Here is a 21,778-nt window from a genome sequence, read left to right as displayed (position 1 = left end):
GTAGAGCAAATCTAAAACTGCATAGGTGTGAATCCAGCCTTACACTCTGCAAGATGTCGGGTATAGGGCAGGTGCCCGGGAGGGACCATATAGCCGCCGGGCAGGTGCCCGGGAGGGACCATATACCTCCCTCAAGGACAGATGCTGGGAGGGTCCATATACCTTCCTCCCGGACAAGTGCTTGGGGGTCCTCGGGCTCCTTTTTTCAGGCGCTATGCATGCGATATTTTTAGCCCTGCAGCGCCTGAAAAATGCCTGCAATGTCAAAGGAGTCTAAACAAAACTGTCAAAAACACACCAAAACACTCAAGCGTTTCCATGCAATTCTTTGGAACAAAACACTTCAAAAAACGCACCAATCTGCCAGATTCAAGCAAAAAAAAAAAAAAAAAAATAAAAACGTTAAGAACGTTAAGCTTTTGCCAAATTGTAGTGGAGATGTGAACCATCTCCATAGAGAATAGTGGATTTTTTTCCCCCCCTCCTCCAGTGTTTGAGCTTCAAGTTACAAAACAATGAGGTGTGAATGGGGCCTAATGTATTCTCCATAATGCAGAATAAACAAAATCCTGGAGGATCCAACCGCCAGAGACTGACATCTTCATCACGGCCTTGTGCTGGGGGACAGAGACAAGAACCAATGCAGGGAAATCCAACTCGATCTCTGGAAACATAGGACAATGGCTACTTAATCAACCAATCTGTGGCCAGACACAAGCGAAGCATGAAGGCCTCATGTACACGGCTGATAAACGGACCTTTAGGAGCAGTTGGGCGTTTTTTTTTCCAGCTGCCCCTGAACTCTTCTCCATGTTATCTTATCAGTACATGTACACGGGGCCTTTATTGTTGTTTCTAGGCAGTTGAGTTTAGAAGCATTTTTTGGAAAGCAAAAAAAAAAACCAACAACGTACAGAACGGAATTTCAGAGGCGCTGGACACGCCAAACGCATGCAACAGCTCATAAACGCGGCAACTAGCATTTAGCCTCGTTTCGTTTACAGGCTTTAACTATTTGGGGAAAAAAAACTAGGGCAAAACGGACATTTTTTAAATGGTGGTTACTATCTGTCAAGTTTGTAAACCGTCCCTTGGACATTAAGCCTAAAAAGTTTTTTTCTTTGCAGACACAGAATTGGTGTAATCTTACTCGTGAGAACATAGCGGAGCAGATACACTAATCAAAAAACAGAGGTCCCCACAGTCATCAGGGATCTGTAACTAGATATAAGCAGGATAGTCACCTTATATCACAGCCCCTGGGGTTTGGGGCTCATTGTAGAGGTGGCGCTCATCTTACATGTATACATATGTCTGTCTATTCCTGAGTAGGTATGGAAGGGTTGGGTCTTTAGTGGGGTGAGGCTGTGTAGGAGGGCAGTCGTGGCCGTCTTGTTTGGTGTAGAGAGTGAGGGTAACAGTCAATCACCTGAGCTAAATTGTTAATGGGGATGTGCATGTGAGCGGTCATTGAAACCTAAAAGTTTTGAGTAGAAATTCCATTTTGTGGCACAAATCACCCCCCCCCCCCCCCCCAATGATTTAATGAAAACACGTAAAACATCTGAGTTGTAAAGAGAAAAACAAACAGAGCGTGTAGCATTTCACACATCCCTCTAAACAAATAAGACGACATTTGGCAGGAGCGTCGGTGACCTTTTCCATGGTGTACAACCGCAGTCTATTCCGGTACCGTCCCTACCAACCGTGTCATAGAAAACCAAAAGAGCATCATCAAGGAAAAGCTGCGCTCACAGCACATAGTGGGGGGGTTATTCACTAAAACTGAAGAGTGCAGAATCTGGTGCAGCTCTGCATAGAAACCAATCAGCTTCCACGTTTTATTGCCAAAGCTTCAAGGGGTTGTAAAGGTAAATGTTTTTTCACTTTAATGCATTCTATGCATTAAGGTGAAAAAACATCTCACACTGCCGGCGCCCCCAGTCCCCCCGTTTTACTTACCTGACCTTTCAAAAGTCCCGCGCTCGCCCCCGCCGTCCTCTTCGCCGCTCAGCCTGACCACTGATTGGCTGGAGTGGATGGATTGAAAGCAGCGCAGCCATTGGCTCGTGCTGCTCTCAATCACATCCAATGACACAGCGCGCCGGGGGCAGGGCCGTGTGATACAGCGAGTGGCTATAGCCGCCGGATGTATCACAGGAGCGCGCCCGCAAGTGCTTCTCACCATGCGAGGGAGCTCGCATGAATATGAGTAGTACCTGCGGGAGGAAACAGAGACAACTGCCGAGGGACCCCAGAAGAGCAGGTTCGGGGCCACTCTGTGCAAAACGAGCTGCACAGTGGAGGTAAGTATAACATGTTTGTTATTTATTTATTTTTTTTTAATTTTACTTTACAATCCCTTTAACTAAACAAGCCGAAGTTGATTGGCTACCATGCACAGCTGCACCAGCTTTAGTAAATCTCCTCCAGTGTTTAGGTGAAATCTTTCAGGATGCATTTGGTGCTGCAGTTTTATATTCAGAACTGCAACTCAACATGTCAATGTGAGTCAGTACAACACTTATCAAAGTGTCCCTGTCCCCAAGATCCGAGTCTAAGGCTGGCCACACAGACACAGCAAATCTTGGCCAATTCCTGATGAACCAGACAAAATTAGAGCCATGGGTAACCCTTTCAGCACACTCCTGCCCAACATCCTTCAATCTAAAAATAAAAGCAGTTTGTCAAATAGTTCCTGCATCAATGGCTCTGGTATTCAGGCAGCCACGGGTGCCATATATCAGAATACATTAGCTGGCAGTGGAAATTCTATCTGTGCTGTTTGGCATCCAAGGGGGAAAATCAATAGATCTTTCGCTCACACCCTGAAGAGGTTTTGGTTTTGCTTTCCCATCTGCAGAGCAGGAGAGGAGTTTTCTAAGAAATCCACTGCAGGCTACAAGCCGTCTCTATCATTCTGACTTGTGATACATCAGAGACAGCAGACGTTACACAGGCTCGCCCACCCTACATGTGAGGAGCTCTCTGGACCCCAGCTGCAGAAGAATACAGAATCCAAAATTAAAGGCTGTTCTGATTGGAAGGGCTCACTTAAAAAAAAAAAAAAAAAATACATACATTATACTTACCTGCTCTGTGTAATGGTTTTGCACAGAGCAGCCCCGATCCTCCTCTTCTGGGGTGACCCTGCTCTTCATTGGGGTGCCCCCCAGGAGAGCCACTTTCCATGGGGGCACCCATGCAGGCATGCTCCCGAGTCTCGCTGCTGCTCCTCTGATCCTCCCCTTCTTCCACTGTTCCCAATCTATCTCTTGATAGTAAAGAGCCTTTGGGGCACTCTGCACATGTTCAGTTTGATGTGTATTGCTACAGGGTTTCCTTTTTTTCTTCAGAGGGTGCATGTGATTGGCACAGGGTCAATTTGCATTGTCCAGTGGGTCAGGGGTCCTGCAGCCCCATAGGACAGAGGAGAATGAAAATTCCTCATATAAGCTTTATCCAGACACTGATAGAAGTCACAAGACTGCTTATACTTTACTAAAATAATTTAATTTCCATGTTCTGTGTACAGTGGGAGATCAGATATAGTAAATACAGGCTACTGAGTTTAGTAACACTTGGGGTGGGAGTAGACATCCTAACTTGAGCACAGTTGCAGTGTTTCCTAGATTGCAACTTTGTGACCAGTTTTTTGTTTACAGGTTTTGCTCTGTAAAGCATACAATGTCAACAACACCTTATGTGGTTGGCTTTTCAAATTCAACAACATGGAGGTTGAGTTATGTCATAGAAGGGCACAAAGGAAAAAGTAAGAAAGACATAAGAGGAGATTACAGCAAGGATACAGGTCACAAGAACACAAAGTACATTTATAAAGCAATGGCTCCACCTAGTGGACTACAGAGATATAGCCAGCTCTGGAAATTTTTCGCAACTCAGTTAAATGTTTACACCAGTCTGAAAATAAGAAGAAACTCCAAGAGCCTGCACACACAAAAAAAAAAGTACAGAAGCGAGCATTCTGATCAATAAAGGCAAATGAAGCTGCAACATTACAGATTCTAGTGAATCAGAAAAATTTACTTTGAAGGTTGGTTCACACCAGAATCGCACTGGAACGCAATGTGCATTCCTCTGCAGCATCAATTTGAACAGGCTGAAATTGCACAAAAAATAGTGCATGCATTATTTTTTTTTTTAAATCCAGCCACACAAAAAAAAACACAGCGTCGCGTTTTTCATCATGTGGGGGTGCCAGCGATAATAGCGCTCCTGCACGATTTATGTGCAGCACCACGTTTTGTGTGAAGTTGCATGCAGGTATGAGTGCGATTTTTTTCTGTTATTTTTTTCACCTGGTGATCCTGCCAGCAAACACTTCCTGTGCTTGGGTGACAACACTCGCTCACTGTACCTAGAAATGTGGTGTCACTGTAGGACAGGAAATTTGGACTACTGAAACCCTTTACATCTCCAAAATACACAGGAAAGCGTTCTGTAATCCTAACATACATCCTGATAATGTAAGGCACAGCATGGTGCATTGCGCTGATGTATGGTAACAGGAGGTGCCTTCCTGGGAGCTGCACTAAAATTCAGCATGTCTGCATTTTAATACAACACCTGCGGCAGGCTGACTTGCAGGAAGAACCTGCCACCTGGTGGCAATAAAAGGGTATTGCAAGGTCCTCTCCAAAGGGGATCTTTTTAAAGCCAACTCCACTTTGGTTGAGAAAAAAAAAAAAAAAAAAGCATTCATTGGAAACGGCTTCCCAAATGCATCCACCAAACACGAAGTGCTTGTGGTCGCCAAACTGCACAGTACTGCAAATTATATTTTGTACATTCTCATGCGTTTGGCAGCCCATTGAAATGAACGATCTCTCAAAAATGGAATACACAAAAAAAGCGAACAAACGTTTGAATGCACAAAAATGGTGTGAACATAGACCTAGAATCCTGGACAACGTTTTCCACATGTGTAAACCGCACATCTCTTTGCAGCTACTTCATGTATCCAGGGGAACTATACCTTTTTTTTCCTAGGACAAATTAGATCTTCATTTGTTGGTAAATGGTAATGGACATCTGATTTATTTTTATTTTTTTTCCCCAAAACAAAAAAAAAAAAAAAAAAAAACTCCTGATGTACACAACCACGTCACATATGTGTAAGGCCCACAAACAAAAGTGTGCAATTACTTTTCTTTTTTTAATCCCATCTAAAAAAAACACAAAATATCTCTATATATAGCTATCTATATAAAAACACACACACACACACACACACACACACACACACACACACACACACACACACACACACACACACACAGTAAAACCTTGGATTGCGAGCATAATGCGTTCTGGAAACATGCTTGTAAATCCAAAGCACTTGTATTTGAAAACAAATTTCCCCCATAAAATAATGGAAACTCAAATGATTTGTATTTTCAGTTTATAGTCCATATAAAAAGATTATAGCAATGTGATTGGTTGTGTAACCATAAAATGTCCATCTACAAATGGAAGCCTCCACAGGGGGAATAGAAGTAAAATCCAGCAGGAGCTACAAAGTATAAAAGAGAAGAGAGGCGCCTCTATAGCAATATGGTTACATTTAGACCCGGTTCACACAGGGGGCGGCTTCAAAGTTGCCCATGTCTGAAGCTGCCCCGTACAGCGTGGCTTGCAAAAAGACTTCTGTATAGAAGTCAATGCAAGCCGCTATGAAGTCGCCCCAAAGTAGTACAGGAACCTTTTTCTGAGTCTCTATTAGAACAGTTCCAATGTACAGAATGGAGCGCGACTTGTCAGGTGGCTAAGTTGCCCCTGTGTGAAGCGGCTCCTAATGAAGGTGCAACATTTAGCAACTCACATGGTTGATGATTAAAAGAGGCACATCTAAGTATGCAGGCATCCGGGGTAAAGCTGTCCATATAGACCATCCTCCGCACCATCGGCTCTCACAGCTGTCAGTCTGCAATCATCATCGGGAAGACTACCCTGCAGTACAGTGATTGAAGAGCAGTGTGGAAGGGATGATGTTGATGACGGTGTGGAGGATGGCCTACATGGACAGCTTTACCCCAGATGCCTATGTAGCCATGTTTTGCCAATTTATGTATTGCAGTAGGTTATAAGTAAGAGTTTGGCTCCCTCTAGTGTCCTTTCTATTTAATGCTATTAAGACTTGTTTGGTCTCATTAAAGACATGTTCAAAAGCATTGTGGGAGATATCATGAATGAGGAAGTGACTCATGTACTAAAACTCAGTCTGAACTACTTACCCACAATGCCAGGTCACAGAACAGCCTGCTGGGTAGTGACATAAAAGGGGCAGCATGGCCATTTTTCTGGTCTCTTGGGACGCCATTCAAAACCTGCCTGCAGCGAGGTCTGTGTGTGTAAGGCAAGGAGCAGAATCGCTTGGCCTCTGAGGAGCTCCAGAGCACAGTCAGCTGGACCAGCGGACCCAAGATTACAGTTACATCAGCCATCGGAAGGAGTGGTGCAGTGTGGCGGTGCCAGCTTGGATCGGGACTGAGATACCAGGAAAGGAGCCTTGCAAGCATCTGGGCCTGTTGTGGTGAGCGGGCACTTGCCCAGATCAGTATAGTGTACTGTTGCCGTGTTACTTTGTTACAGACTGCTGGTGGGACTTGTAGTCCCACAGAAGTGCTCGTTCATCCATAGCTTACATACAGTGGAGTTTCAGGGTTGCGTCCCTGTGTTATAAAGTGAATGCTGCATCACATCCACTGCTAAGGAGAAAACATAGAAGTGCCTTCTGTTTTGCAAGTACACTATTATCAGTGCATCATTTTTTTTTTTTTCTTATAGCCTGTCTACTTTTTTCTCTGTTAAATTTGCAAATATGCAGTCTAATACCCTGAGCTAGCTGAAGATCAAGAGGACAAGGACTTCTATCATTTTCTACAAAATACCACGGTTCACTTTGCATTTGGGACATTGCATTACAACCTAGGGGGAGCCCTTGAGTATAGGATATAGACATATCTATTGTATTGTACCACTGCATGTTCATAATTTTTGCTGTGGTCCTGGTGTGTGCATTGAGGTTTCAGGGGAAAGGTATTCAATAACAGTTTCAATAACAGTTTCAATAACATTGAGCACTTGTCCTACTGCACACCTGTTTGCAGAAACCCCCCTATGGTAATCATTGAATTCTCAGTATATGTACATATTGACTGTTATCTATCGTCATCCTTTCATATCTGAATTGTCAGTGTTTATTGTGCTAACTTTTCTTAGTACATTTCCTAAGTGGTTAATTGACAATTTGTGTGAGACTCCATCTATTACTACAGTTGGTGAAGTGACGGGTCCCAAAGCTACGTTCAATATATTGCACAGTGAATCATTACTGTTTAGTCATACTGTATGTGGGGTTCTCATTGATAACATTACAAACTTCCCAGAAAATGGAACCTGAGGTGTCAGAGGTGAGAGAGGACCTGCAGAATCGGGGTAGCCAGTGGAGTTTAGATTCAATCAGCAGCCCTTATGGGGGTACCGCTACACCTGCATACTTAGATGTGCCTGTTTTAATCATCAACCTTGAGAGTTGCTAAATGTTGCACCTTCATTAAATGTAACCATATTGATACACTTGGAGGCGCCTCTCTTCCCTTTTATACTCAGTTGTGACGTGACACTACTTTATATCAAGACTTCGCTTATAAATAAATAATAAAAATGCGAGAGAGAGAGAGAGAGAGAGAGACTGTGCAGGGGAAGCTGATATAAAAAGGAGGAGAGGGGGGAGAGGAAATCACCGGCTATCGCAGTGATCTGGAGCCGGTGATCTCGGCTCCCAGTCATTAGTATGAGAACGTGAGCTGTTGTTGGATGCAGCTAGGTCTTTTTGTTGGTTTCCTGAGATCAACTGCACTTCCAGCACAAAGAAAAACACATGGGGGGTCAATTGGGGTGCAAAAACCAAGTGCTCCAAAATGGACTTTAGCATAAACCTGTGGTCCAATTAGGGAATGAAACCGCCATCGTATTTTTGTCCCATAGAACAAAAAATAAATACATATATTTTAACACAGAATTTTTAATGAAGAATGTAAATTCATGTGGCTGTTGCGATTTAAAAAAGTAAGAGTTAAAATAATGCAGTACTGAAATAAAACTGCTCTTGCAATTAGGTGGTTGAAGTGCATGTTCTCCATACAGATAAAATATCTTGTGATCAGTCTGCCCTCTAGAGGGTGAAAAGAAACAAGCATGCAGGGCGACATCTAAAATAACTTCTTCACAGCTTCTAGGATTACATTGTCCCAATCTTAATTGTGGCGCTCATCTTACAGGCCAAAGCAGTTTTTACATTTGTGCTATGGGGCTGTTTATTCTGAAATAACTTCCTTTAAAGCGGAGTTCCAGGAATTCAGTCACTTAGCTAGAGAACTTTTGTGTGACCGTGTGTATGCAAGCCAAGCTTGAGCAGAATTCTGTCAGAAAAATCAACCAAGTTTTTTCAGATGGAAAATCCGCTTGTGTGTACGGGGCATAAGGCTCTCAGTAGCATGCCGAGAGGCTGAGCCAACTGCTGGTCAGGGACAGGAGTTGATTCCGACATTATAGTCGGGATCCTTGCAGAGCCTTTACCAGCTCTGTGATGTCTGCCAACAGCAGACTTTAGCCTGTTGCCAGCTAGATCTGGGTCACAGGAGAGCAGAACCAAGTATACCCCTGTGACCCACAGGAGAAGTAGGGCCAATAGAGCTTTGACCCTACTTCTCCTTAAAAGGAACACAAGAAAAAAAATCAAATACTTTTTTTTCTAATTAACTTGTCAGGTTGCTTTACCTGACAATGACATCATATGCAGATCAAAGCTCACATCTTTGATCTGCAAAATAATAGAACAGAGTAAATACAAAAGTGACAATAAGTTTACATTGTATCTCAGCGGGGGAGAAGGACAGGGCATGCTAAACAAGTTTTTGTGGGTGTGTGTGTGGGTGTGGGTGTGTCATACCCAGAATCCACAACTGGTTAAAGAAACTGTCACTATATTAAAAACCTTTACAAAAAGAAAAAAAAAAATCTACGTTTGCCGAGACATCCGCAGCCATTTCTGAAAGCATCAGGTGTCTGCTTCCTCGCCGTCTGCTGTGGTTCCTTCTGATGGCCTCAACATCACTACTTTGCATTAGATATTCAGTTATATGTTATTATGCCGGCAAGGGGGGGTGAAAATCAGGCAGCGGCTGCAGCATTGGGAACATGCTACATGTTCCACTCCAACAACAGGTGGAGCATGTAACGTTTTCCCAAAGGTGAACTTATTCTTTAAAGTGGTTGTAAACCTCAGATATAACATTTGAACAAAGCATATTCCTCTATAGTGTGTACTTGTCTCAATCCAGAGCATTGAGGGTAATTTGTCTGCTGCTTCCTTCCTCTGCTATCTGACAAAATTTTCCTGACACCAAGAGAAAATGGTGACACGGGAGGGAGCTCCAGCACACAGCCTGTGACTGACAGCTTCAGGTCAGTTGCTGTGTGGAGGGGGGGGGGGTGTGTCCTTTCCCTCCAATCAGCTGACAGAACTCTTATCACTGAGCGTAACTTCAGCTCTCTGCCATCTCATATAGGTTGTATAAATTCTGGAATAGATAGATAGATAGAGAGATAGATAGATAGAGAGATGCAGGTAAACGGGTTAACTTATGTAGGAGGATAAGTTTCATCTCCGTGTATCACCTGAGGCCAGTTAATTCATTGGGTATATGTAAGGTTTTACAATCACTTTAATAGAGGGGTAAATAAATTTCTGGTCGTGGATGCTTCTGCTTGTGGATCACACAGACGCAATGTTTGTCATTGTGGGGATCACACAGACGCAATCTTTGCCATCTTGTTACAGTAATGCTAAAATTATGCACAAAAATGCAATTGCTGAACGGTGATGGCTTTATGGATTTCAGAAAAGCACCCAATGAAGTTACAAGCAAATTCAGCACTGTTTGCAAAGTTGCCAACACACTGATCAATGAATGAATGACAGGACTTACCTAGAAGGGTTTACAGTTGCTCGTACCCGTTTAAAGCCTTTGTTGTCTTCTTATAAATCTGCAAAAGAAAATGCCACTGTTAGATTGTTAGCAAAAACATAACCCAGCATTGTAACTCCAGAGCGTGCGCTGATGGAATCAGAAAAGAAGAATACACATTACTAGGGTATTAAAAAGATAGGCTTGACCACACTCTGGAAAGATCGCCCTGGTAACTGTTCAAACTGTGATCAGAAAATAAATCTGTCTCCAGCAAGACATGGCCTAGTAGAGGGTGCAAGACTAAAGTGCAGTCAGAAACAGGATCTCCAGAGAGCCCAAAATTCCAGAATCCACACTGGTGAGACCTGGAAGCCTCCAAAAGTGAGTAATGCAGAGCTGTTTAAATGTGAAAGTGGCTGCATACTGCATAAAGAGGGAGCCAATGTATTCATCCTTGGTTAGCAATCAAATAAGGTCCAACTCGTAAAGTAATGACAGATAAAATAAATTGCATGGATATTGGTGGGCCCAGGGGATGCCCCGTTGTTGTAGAGGACCTCCCCGAGACCCCTTGGCCCTCATGGCTTTATAAGGCCGATCTCCTGCTGTTGTGTCGGTTCTCGTTTATTTCTTTCATATTTATACAGCTTAATTTTTGTCTACCTTTGTAAGCCCATTTTTGTTACAACTGTCAATGCTAGCCCCTGTGTGGGCAGAACTATAGCATGTTCGTTACTTATTTAAAAAGGAGAAGTCCAGGCTGAGCTTGTTTGGCTGGGCTTCTCCTAAGGGTCACAGGAGTGCAATTAATTTTGCACTCCTGTGACCCGTTTTCAGCAGAGAGTGGTCTAAAGTCCGCTCTCTGCTGACGTCACCAATATCAGTCCAGGCACCGTGTCATCACGACAATAAAGCCTGAATCCGCGAGGTGCCTGGACCGACACCCCGCTGAGAGCCTGAGAGACTGCCGATCTCAGCCCCCTCCACAGCCCAGCGATCCAATGAGCGTGGAGGAGCAGAGCAGGAGAGATGCTTACTGACAGTCATCAGCTCTCTGCTTGGAAAGCTGTGAGAACCGAGCCATCGGTGATGTTTGATCGCTCGGTTCTCAGTGTAGAGGCAGCGGGGCACAGATGCAGCATTGGACCGATACTGCATCCACCTAGGCAAGTAGGATTCTGGGGAAAAAATAAAAATGTATATGTATATATATGTATATATATATATATATATATATATATATATATATATATATATATATATATATATATATTACACACATATATACATACACACCTCTTTTAAACTGAATAAAAATGATTGAAACAGAAAGATACAATAAACAATCCAAAAAAAAAAAAGATTAAACTTTACTGCCTCAACAATACCATTTCATGAATATAAAACAGTGCAGGCTTCCCCCATACATCCCATAACTGGAGGAAAAGAGGTAGTGGGCAATTGCCATAGCAACTAATCAAATCCTAATTTTCAATTTGCTATGCTGGATTAAAGAAAAGGGGAAGATGGTTTATGCTGCAGCTATAGGCAACAGGGACCCCCCCTCCCCCCCATGCCCCTTATCTTATGTCCAATCAAAGTTCTGCTATGAACATCTAGCATAATCCAACTGGCACAAACAAGCCAATGGAAAAAGCTGTCTATAGACTTTAAAAAGGACTTTTAATTCCTTAACTGCATCCTACTAAACAGCGAGAGTTGCAGAATGAATAGCTTGTTTCCTGCTGTCTGCAAATTACTGGCACGGCCAGACAGTCATTGTGGGAGCCTGCAGTCTTTATGGAAATGCCGGTTTAAAGTATACTGTATGGAGCGTACACAGGGGGGACTCTGCTAAATAAATCGGAGTCTGCTAACTTTCAATCAGCTGCGGCACGACACTCAGCAGTGCGATAAATGAGGATCATGGAGGAAGAAATGTAAGCAATGGATATAAATTTCCCTTAAGGCCTCAAGAACACTGGAAGTTTTTACAGCTGCTGTTTTTTAGCTTCAGGTGTTTTTTTCTACAGTCAAACTCTCCAGCATGTTATCCTATGTGTCTATGCACACATAGGCTGTGGCATTTTTTTTTTATTTTTTTTGGCTGGAAAAAACCCCCAAAACAAGTGGGTTCTGTGAGAAGTTTTTCAGCTGTAAAAATGTCACTGTAAAGCTACTGGCGTTTTTAGAACGTTAATATAACGTCCAGTGTGCATGAGGCACATGGTTATACATAGTTACACCTTTCAAATGGAAATATTAAGAGAAGTATGGGAATCGGATTCTTTCTGAATCATACTCATCTAGGTGGATGTAGCATTGGTCTGATGCTGCATGTGTCCCCCTCTAACACTGAGATCCAAGCGATCAAACACTATTGATCACTTGGTTCTCAGGGCTCCCTGAGTAGAGAGCTGCTGTCAGAGCTCTGCTCTGCCGCTTCCTCCTCCTCCTCACTGGAGCGCTGGGCTGTGGAGGGGGTGGCTGGCTAAGGCTCTTAGCAGCTCACTGAGAGGCAGAGCCCAGTACAGGTCCAGGCATGTGGGCCGATCCCAACCATATGGTTGGTGATTTTGCTCAAGCCTGGACCGGCTCTGTGATGTGAGCTGTCAGCGGGCTTCATCTCGCTGTCTGCTGAAAATGGGTCACAAGAGTGCAGAACAAACTGCACTCGTGAGTCACAGGAAAAAGTACTGCCAAACTAGCTTCCCCTTTAAGCATGGAAAGGCACATGATCGATCTGATCTATCCATCTATAGGTGCTGGTAAGCTTGAGCACTGGGAACAGATATGAATGCCCTCAGACATGTACACAGAAGGCATGGTTGTCCTACTGACCCCCTCTGGGTTTAATACCATTATTGACCCAGGACAATGCAGATCTGGAGTTCTGACTATACGGTCTGCAAATTTGTTCCAGGTTAGCGATTCAGGGGGAAAAAAAAAAAAAAAAAAAAAAAAAAAAAAGGACTATGGATACCCTTTTGCCAGGTCTATATTAAAGTGGAACTTCCGCTTTAAACACTCCTTGCCCCCTTACATGCCACAGTTGACATGTCTTTTTGGGGGGGGGGGGGGGGTAGTCGGATCTTCGTTAGGAGTGGGACTTCATGTCCCACTTCCTCCTTCCGCACAGGGACTCCCAAGGCGACTCCTCCTTTCACCTTAGACGCCCCCTCCCTCTAGGCGATCTCTTGGGACACGTGACCGGTCCCAGGAGATCGACTGTCCACTCCAGGAGCGTAGCACAACTCGCACATGCGCCGTGTGTGCCCAGCCGTGAAGCCAAAAGCTGTCAAGGCCAGGTGCCCAGAGTGGCAATGTTGGCGCCGGCGGAGAGGAGCGCCGGACCGTGGAACAAGTGTCTGTTTACTAAAAGTCAGCAGCTACACTTTTTGTAGCTGCTGACTTTTAATAAACATAAAAAGCCTGGAACTCCACTTTAAGGCTTACCTGTAGGTAAAATTAATATCTCCTAAACCTGTACGGTTTAGGAGATAATCACTTTGCATGCAGCTGCTGACATCAGTGGCTCATGCGCCGTGAAGGCCCGGCTGAAGATCCCACAGTTGCTGCCGGACCTTGCCGGGAAGAAGACTGAGGTAATCGCGGCTCCGGCCACTCACAGCTGCCGACCTGAGAACCCGAAGAAACCCAGAGGGCAAAATGTCAGCTCCATCGGCGTGGACCAGGATCAGATGCCGGCGTTTCATTCTAAGGTGAGCATTTCATAATACGCTAGTATGCACTGCATTCTAGCTCATTATGCCTTTGCCTTACAGGTTTTTTTTTGTTTTTGTGTGAGTATACAACTGCTTTAAGTCTGCTGCTGTGGAAACAACGAAGATATTTTTGATCACCAACTGGGAAGTGCTCAATAACAGATGGAAAAGAGAAGAAAATGTCTGCATTAGATATGCAGTTATATGTTACAGTAAAATGCCAGCAAGAACTTAGGATATAGAAGACTTATAAATTCATGCTTGTATAGCCAAGACCTATCATTCATGCCAAGTAAAAAAAAAAAAAATATTAAAAAACAGAACTGAAGTTTTGCTGTAGCAATGAGCAGGCAGGATTTTATTGCAGAAGAGACAATGCAATAAGATGCCTCTACCTGCCTGTTAAGTCATTTTCCCCAGTGCTGCAAACAGAGTTGCATATGCACAGCTTCATTTACAGCGCCAGGCTGGTCTCTGTGTGCCTGAATGATGGCTCTCGGGCACGCACAGGAGAGCGGTCATCCCTTACCAGCCAATAAAGATGGCTGAAAACTGGCACACAGGAGGGGATGTCGGCGCTGTCGAGGGACCTTTGGAAAGGTGAGTATTAACTCCTTTAATTCCACTTAAAGCCTAGTACACCCTAGTCGTTTTCATTCAATTCAGAGGGCTGAACGAAAAAAAGCTGAAAACAAACAAAACAAAAAACAAACAGAGGAGCTTGAGAGGAAATGCTGTACTAACTATCCAATGTTAGTATATCAATTTCCCCGCTGAGCTATTGTGCTCTGACAGGGAGACAGCCCCCCTCCCCCCACCAGAACACACCGATCGGCGCTCACAGCCACTGGCTGCCAGAGCTGATCAGATGCAGATTGGATGCTGGGTTTCCAACATGCCTGTTCGACAGAAGCCGGACGTTCAGATTGCGCGACCCCCCCCCCCCCCCCCCCGGCCAGAACACACTGGTCAGCACATACAACCAAGCTGATCAGATGCCGGTTTCTCCACCATTGCCCATTCAGTTGGCTTCTATCAGACAGGCTGGTGTAAACACAGGCTCAATGTCAGCCAGTTTCTGTTGAACCGAACGATGTTCAGCCTGTGTACCAGGCTTTAATATGGTGGTTGGTAGGGCATTCATTTAAATGCCACTGCAACCAAAAGACACTATCCACAAAGCATAGATTTGAAAGTTACCACCTCATCCATTTAAGAACAAACACATATTACACAGGTTCTGTGACTGATTAAAGGTGGTAATTAAAAACGCACTTAGTGCCTTATATGCATTAAAATTTACCTCAAAACCCGTGTAATTATGTTTTCAAGGGACGAGGTGGCAATGGACCCTTCGCTGGAAACGCCTAACCGCAGTCGTTTGAAGGGGTGTAGACATACCCTTTGGTCATACAGTGCAGGTGTAATGGTCAGGTGTCCACAAACATTTGGCCATATAGCCTAAAGGGAAATGAACCTGTTACCTGAAAAAATATATCTGTGCAGGGCAAAAATGTACGTCTACCGCAGCTCAGCAGATTCCAATTTGACCCGCATCAAGCATTTAATGGGGGCAGAAAAGAACTTGTGACAGACATGGCCACGAATGAAGAGGTGCTTTTATAGGGTCAATAAAGCAAAGCCGTGTTTGGAGGAGTTGTAAAGTCTCAGGGTTTTTCACCTTAGGAGGAGTTCCCCCTTAAAATAATAATAATAATAATAATAATAATAATAATAATAAATAAAAAGTAAGCAGCTACAAATACTGCAGCTGCTGACTTTTAATAAATCTGACATTTACTGGGCTGAGGGTCCAGCGATGCGGGGGAACGAAGGCCCGCTCATTCCCCCCTCCGCTCTGCAGCGCCAGCCTTTCTAACTGAAGCCACAGCCGGGCAGCCACAGCGCATGCGGGGTCGCGCACCGCGATTGGCCGCACATTCATCTGGGACCTGTCATGTGTCCCAGATGACTGACAGGTGGGAGGGGGCAGAGCTTTCTGTGCCGAGGGGAAGTGATGTCACCAGCCCAGGCACTGAAGGAGGCAGACTATGAGGGACCCCTTAGCAACAGGCATTTAGATGAGAGTTTACTGTGGAACACCATTTGTATGCATTAAGGTGAAAAACCTCCTTTGCTGCCCCCCAGAGCCCCCCTTTTTCTCACTTGAACCCGTTTGTTCCAGTGACGAGCACAAGCCCAGGAACTCCAGCCGCTGTCTCGGGTCCTCATTGGATAGATTGATAGCAGCAGGAGCTATTGACCATTTCATAACTTCTCATGGGTGGGACGAAACGCGTCAGTCGACCACATGTGGTGACGCAATCTCCAGCTGGTAAGGCGCAAGCCGTTGGCCACTTCTGGTTCTGGATTTCAACACCGTTTTTACAAGCGAGTGGATATTGATCGTTTTGACTAAATTACATTTTATTGCTGGCCTTTGCCATTTGTCCCTATCTCTGATGGTTTGCTGAGGGAAACGTATGCTGCAGTTGGTGACACGGCCACGTGGGACTACAGAGCCCAGCCGTTCCTTTAAGCGTGTGGGCTTTGCTATGGGAGTCCTGGATCTCTGATGGTTTACTGAGGACGACGCACGCTGTAGTTGGTGACACAGCACATGAGACTACAGAGCCCAGCCCACACTCAAGAGTCTGACTTCCGATATGGGATTTCTGGTGAGTGAGGGGGCACACAGGGGGGAGCACGGATTGCACAGATGATCTTCCCAGCACTTGGCAGTTTATATTGCACATCTGAATAATTTTGAAGTTGCACTACAAAGTTTTTGAAGTTCGCAAACTTTATATTTAGAATTTTTAATAGACTATTAGTATTATTTATATTTATTACGGTCATGATATTCTCATTAGGGTTCATTGTTTGTGGAAATAATTTATTAGCCTAGCAGAAGGTAGTGCTCTTATTTTGATCACATACTTATGGGCTCCAGCTGCTGTTAATCAAATCCAGCAACATGGGAGCCAGGGCGGGGCCGAGTCCTGCTGTTAATGAATGCAGCAGCAGCAGGACTCATGAGCGAGCCCGCACGGGTGCCCCCATTGAAATAGTCTCTTCTTCGGGGTACTTGCTGAAAAGGAGGAGCCAGCAGGAGCACCGCCAGTGGACACTAGAAAAGGAGGAGGATCGGGCCACTCTGTGCAAAACCCTTGCAAAGAGGAGGTATAAAAAAAAAAAAAAAAAAAAAATCAAACTTTTACAATCACTTTAATGCAAAGCAGAACTCTAAGCTGGCAAAAGACAAGGCCAGAAGTGGTGAAGGTAGTGGTGCTAGTGATGAGCATTCTCTGGAGGCAGCAAGTCCTATTAGAGTTGCATTGTAGGCAAAGCAGCTCAAGCACAGCCACCTGTATCTAAAGCCTCGTACACACGATCAGATTTTCCGACAGGAATTGTGTGAGGACAGGCTGTTGGCGGAAAATCCGACCGTTTGTACGCTCCATTAGACAATTGTTGGCCAACTTTCCATGAACAAATGTTGGATGGCAGGTTTAGAAATTTACCGCGGATAACGGTCCATTGTCAGCTTTTTCGAGCGTGTGTACACAAGTCCATCGGAAAAAAGTCCAAAAGTACAAACACGTATGCTTGGAATCAATGCTCATCAAGCACAAAATTAGCAGAAGGTGCCCCAAAGGGTGGTGCTCAAGAGCTGAAAATCCACGTAGTACGTCACTACGTTGGCGTTTGTTGGCCGATAATTGTGAGCCGTTTGTATGCAATACAAGTTTTGGGCCAACGCCCCTTGGACAAAAGTCCAAGGCTTTGCCTGCGGAAAATCTGATCGTGTGTATGAGGCTTTAGGCAAGCGTCTCAGTATCACTGAATTCAAATGCAAAAACCGGCAAATGACAGTACACAAACATGATTTTGTTCTGGCAAGCATTGCGACATTGTGACACAAACATTGTGACATTGTGACACAAACACTCCTGCCACACTGCATAGCCAGACAACTGAAACTGTATTCAGTATCACAATTTAGGTGTACGTTGGCTTTACCAACCCCCCCACCTCCACCCAGCTGACAGGTCAGTGACTTGGTGAGGTCATCCAAACGCTCTCCAATCCGGTAAGCATGTTCTGTGCCCTTCCCTTGCTCAGTCTAAACACAGCTGTGCCATTGACGTTCGGGACTGCTACAATATGAAATGTACCCAGCTCCATCTAACCCCTTACCACCAGCTCCCTCTGGTCCTTAAATGTTGAAGGCCAGTAGGCAGGTTCCCGACCATATGATTACTATGATTGGTTGTCTTGATTATTATGCAATTGGAAGCCTGTCCTAATTGTGAACAATGCCTTAGAGCATGCTCTTGTACGCAAACAGCTGCACCAGCTGTATGCATAAATGTGGCAGCACAGCGATGGCCATTTATCTAATATATGAATTAAGCTTTAAATCCCAATTACATTTTCAAAGCATCAAAAGGAGTTAAATATCTTAGAGCCCATTTACACCATCGCATTGCAGTAATGCACGTTACATGCACTGGGGTGGTGCCATTCAGTCTGAAGAAAAAAACTCTGCTAAACGCTGTCGCCCAGCTTCTTTTTTTTTTCAGGGGTCGCCAGCAGCCTTAAAAGAGAAGTATGGACTTTTTTTCTGAAATATACTTACCTAGGTGGCTGCAACATCGGTCCCCTGCCGACTCCAATGCCCTGTACACACAATCGGAACTTTCCATCGTCAAAATCCATCGGATTTACCGCCCCCCCCCCCCCCCCCCCCCCGACGGATTTTGGCCCAAACTTGTCTTGCATGCACACGGTCGCACAAAGTTGTCGGAAAATCCGATTGCTCTGAACGCGGTGACGTAGAACACATACGACGGGACTATAAACGTGCCAGTAGCCAATAGCTTTCGTCTCGTAATTTATTCGTATTTTGTTGTTGGAAATTTTTAGATCCAGCTCTCAAACTTTGTGTGTCGGAATTTCCGACAGAAAAAGTCAGATGGAGCCCACACACGATACGGTTTTCCGACAACACGATCCGATCGCAGATTTTCCGTCAGAAAGTCCAACCGTGTGTACGGGGCATTAGACTGAGAACCGAGTAAATCAAACACTGTTGATCGCTCAGTTCTCAGGAGTTTCCTGAGCAAAAAAAAAAAAAAAAAAAAAAGCATGGGGGGACCACCCCCCCCAATCCATATAGCTCCTCAACGCTACTAAATGCAGCTTAAACACTGCGCTAAACACTGGCAAAAAGTTTGCTTTTTTTTTTTTTTTTTTAGCAGTTTCTAGCTTTCTAGTGTACATGAAGCCTAAACCTCCTTTTAGGAAAAGCCTTTAGCATTTTTTCATATGACCCTTGTGGTGGCGTGCCATGACCTTTACAGCCCCCAAGCCCCTCCCACCAAAGTCGAACTTACTTCAGAGCAAGGGAAGGTATTATATTTGAACATTACATTTCAGCTTTAATCTTTTTTGCAAAGCAGTCCAGGTTTTGCCCTCACTGGGCCTTGCTTATGGGCTGCAAGTCACTCAACTTCAAGCATTTTATTTAATTTTTTTGTCTGGCAGGACATGAATGAATCACAATTACAAACTTAGGGGTTCATTTGTCAAGCCTACAATCTACTCTTCGTCCTGCCTTAAAGAAAAAAAAAAAAAAAAAATCTAACTGGGTGCTACAAGCAACCGCCCTTTTTCCTATAGTCAGTACTGAATCCAAGAATGATATTGTGTATGAGAGCTGAATTTCTGCAGATGCCTTACAATCTAATCTACTAATAATGATCCCGGCTTTGTTCAACCATCTTATAAGCTGATCTGGTACAGCAGAGCCTCGAGCACAACACTGGGCACATGTTCTGTCTGGGTACAATATGAATAAGCAGAGTGCTATTGAAGTCCAAGCCTGGGCACACATGACAGTGAAAGGCTCTACAGATTTCAGCCTCAATCACATGGCAAGAGATGGGCAAAAATAGCAGCGCTACGTTCAATTCTGTGTTTGTACCAAATCCATACATGCAGAGCCTCACGGTGAACAAAGAGACTTTATTGTTAACTTTGGGTGTTGCTCCTTTATACAACACTGACATATAACAGTGCTTTACATAAAAAGGCAGTCTAAACAGGCCAGGCCCCAATGGGCAAAGAGGCCACTTAAAGCGGAGGTCCACCCTAAAGTGGAGCTTCCGCTCATTGGAATCCCCCCCCCCCCTCCGGCACCACAATTGGCACCTTTCAGGGGGGAGGGGGGTGCAGGTACCTGTACAGTACAGGTATCTGCACCCACTTCCGGCATAGATTCTGCAGAAAGGAACGCCCCTTTCCACAGAATCCACGCCCCTTTCCGAAAGTCCCCCGCTGCCTGCTGGGAAACACACGGATCCCAGAGACAGCGGGGACCATCCTTATTGTGCAGCGTGACTCGCGCATGCGCAGTAGGGAACCGGGAAATGAAGCCGAAAGGCTCCACTTCCTGATTCCCATACCCAAGATGGCGGCGGCAGCACCCGAGAGACGATCGAGAGATCTGCTTCGGGTGCCGACATCGCGGGCGCGCTGGGCGGGTAAGTGTCACTATTTTAAAAGTCAGCAGCTGCAGTATTTTTAGCTGCTGGCTTTAAAAAAAAAAAAAAAAAAAAAAAAAAAAAAAAAAAAACACGGCGGAACTCCTGGCGGACTCCCGCTTTAAAGGTGGACTTGAACTCAAGAAGGGAAGATTTGCTCCATTGTAAAGAACATCTAGAAATGTGAATGTGCTCTACCTTAAAAACACTACCGTCATCTTTTAATCTTCCTGAAAACTAGCAGTATACCTTCCTGCGCCTCCAATGTTTTCTAATTATCAACACTGACACCACCAACTGTGGAAGGGACTCCCACATCCTCACCGCTCTAAGAACCCCCCCACGGAGTTTAAGGTTAAACTGCTTCTCATCCAACTTCATTCAGTGTTCACGTGTTTCCTTTAGTGACCCGAGACTGAATAGTTTCTTCCCTGTGCTAGTATTACTGTTTAGATATTTGTAAATTGCCATCATATGCCCCCTTAACCACTTAAAGAGGGATTCCACTGGAAAAAAAATATTAAAAGCCAGCAGCTATAAATACTAAGGCTGCTGACTTTTAATAAATGGTCACTCACCTGTCCCAGGGTTCAGCGATGTTGGCAGCCGGGGCCGATCGATCGGCTCTCTGCTGCTGCCGCCATTCTCGGTGAGGGAATCAGGAAGTGAAGCCTTGCGGCTTCAGTTCCCTGCAGCGCATGCGCGAGTCGAGCAGCGCAATGGGAATGGCCCACGCTGTCTCTGGGACCCGTGTGTCACAGCAGACAGCGCGCCGGGACAGGACAGGACAGGAAGAAGCATAGACTCTCGTGGGAGTCTTAGACAGTTATCTGCACCCCCCTCCCCCCGAAAGGTGCCAACTGACACCGGAGGGGGGGAGGGTTCCGATGAGCGGAAGTTCCACTTTAGGGTGGAACCCAGCTTTAAAGCCTCTTTTTCAGACTCTGCGTTTACAAGTTAAAAACAAGTTTTTTTTTGCTAGAAAATTGCTTAGAACCTCCAAACATACTTTTTCTAACACCCTAGAGAATAAAATGGAGGTCATTACAATACCTCTTGTCACACCGTATTTGCGCAGCGGTCTTACAAGGGCACTTTTTTTTTGGAAAAAAAATCCCTTTTTTGAATAAAAAAAATAAAAATTAATAAGACAACAGTAAAAAGTTAGCCCAGTTTTTTTTTTTTTATATTGTGAAAGATAATGTTACACCGAGTAAATTGATACCATGTCATGCTTCAAAACTTTTACCCTTAAAGATCTGTGGTCAAAAAGTCTTCAGATCTCATATTTGGACTTAAATGCAATAAATAAAAAAAAAAAGTAAATTTGAAAAAAACGACAGCAAAAAATAATGGCCCTTTAAGACGTATGGGCGCCTTGCTATGGTATGGAGACGGGTGGGGGCCATCTTCCCCTCACTCGTCTCCATACCCACCATGACAAGGACCCAATCGCCTCCGCTGCTCCGTGGAGAAGATGTTTAATGCTTGTAAGTGGTTCCTCATAATG

The 21,778-nt window shown here is 44.6% G+C and overlaps 2 protein-coding genes across 2 annotated transcripts in view; both read right to left on the bottom strand.

Moving 5' to 3' along the window:
- The window catches only part of GNG12 (G protein subunit gamma 12), a 207,463-nt gene that overhangs the window by 86,218 nt on the left and 99,467 nt on the right, over positions 1-21,778 (bottom strand). The window contains exon 2 of the mRNA XM_077450507.1: positions 10,014-10,071. The gene's annotated coding sequence lies outside the window, so the exon portion shown is untranslated. The remainder of the gene's footprint in view (positions 1-10,013; positions 10,072-21,778) is intronic.
- The window catches only part of LOC143927149 (uncharacterized), a 96,887-nt gene continuing 85,132 nt past the window's right edge, over positions 10,024-21,778 (bottom strand). The window contains exon 3 of the mRNA XM_077451098.1: positions 10,024-10,071. Coding sequence (XP_077307224.1) covers positions 10,024-10,071 — 48 coding nt within the window. The remainder of the gene's footprint in view (positions 10,072-21,778) is intronic.

Source organism: Lithobates pipiens, unplaced genomic scaffold, assembly GCF_037356315.1.
Source record: "Lithobates pipiens isolate NorthernLeopardFrog02 unplaced genomic scaffold, aLitPip1_a1.2 Scaffold_23, whole genome shotgun sequence".
NCBI lineage: Eukaryota > Metazoa > Chordata > Amphibia > Anura > Ranidae > Lithobates > Lithobates pipiens.
Note: the sequence above shows the minus strand (reverse complement) of the source record. Positions and strands in the feature narration are given on the sequence as shown.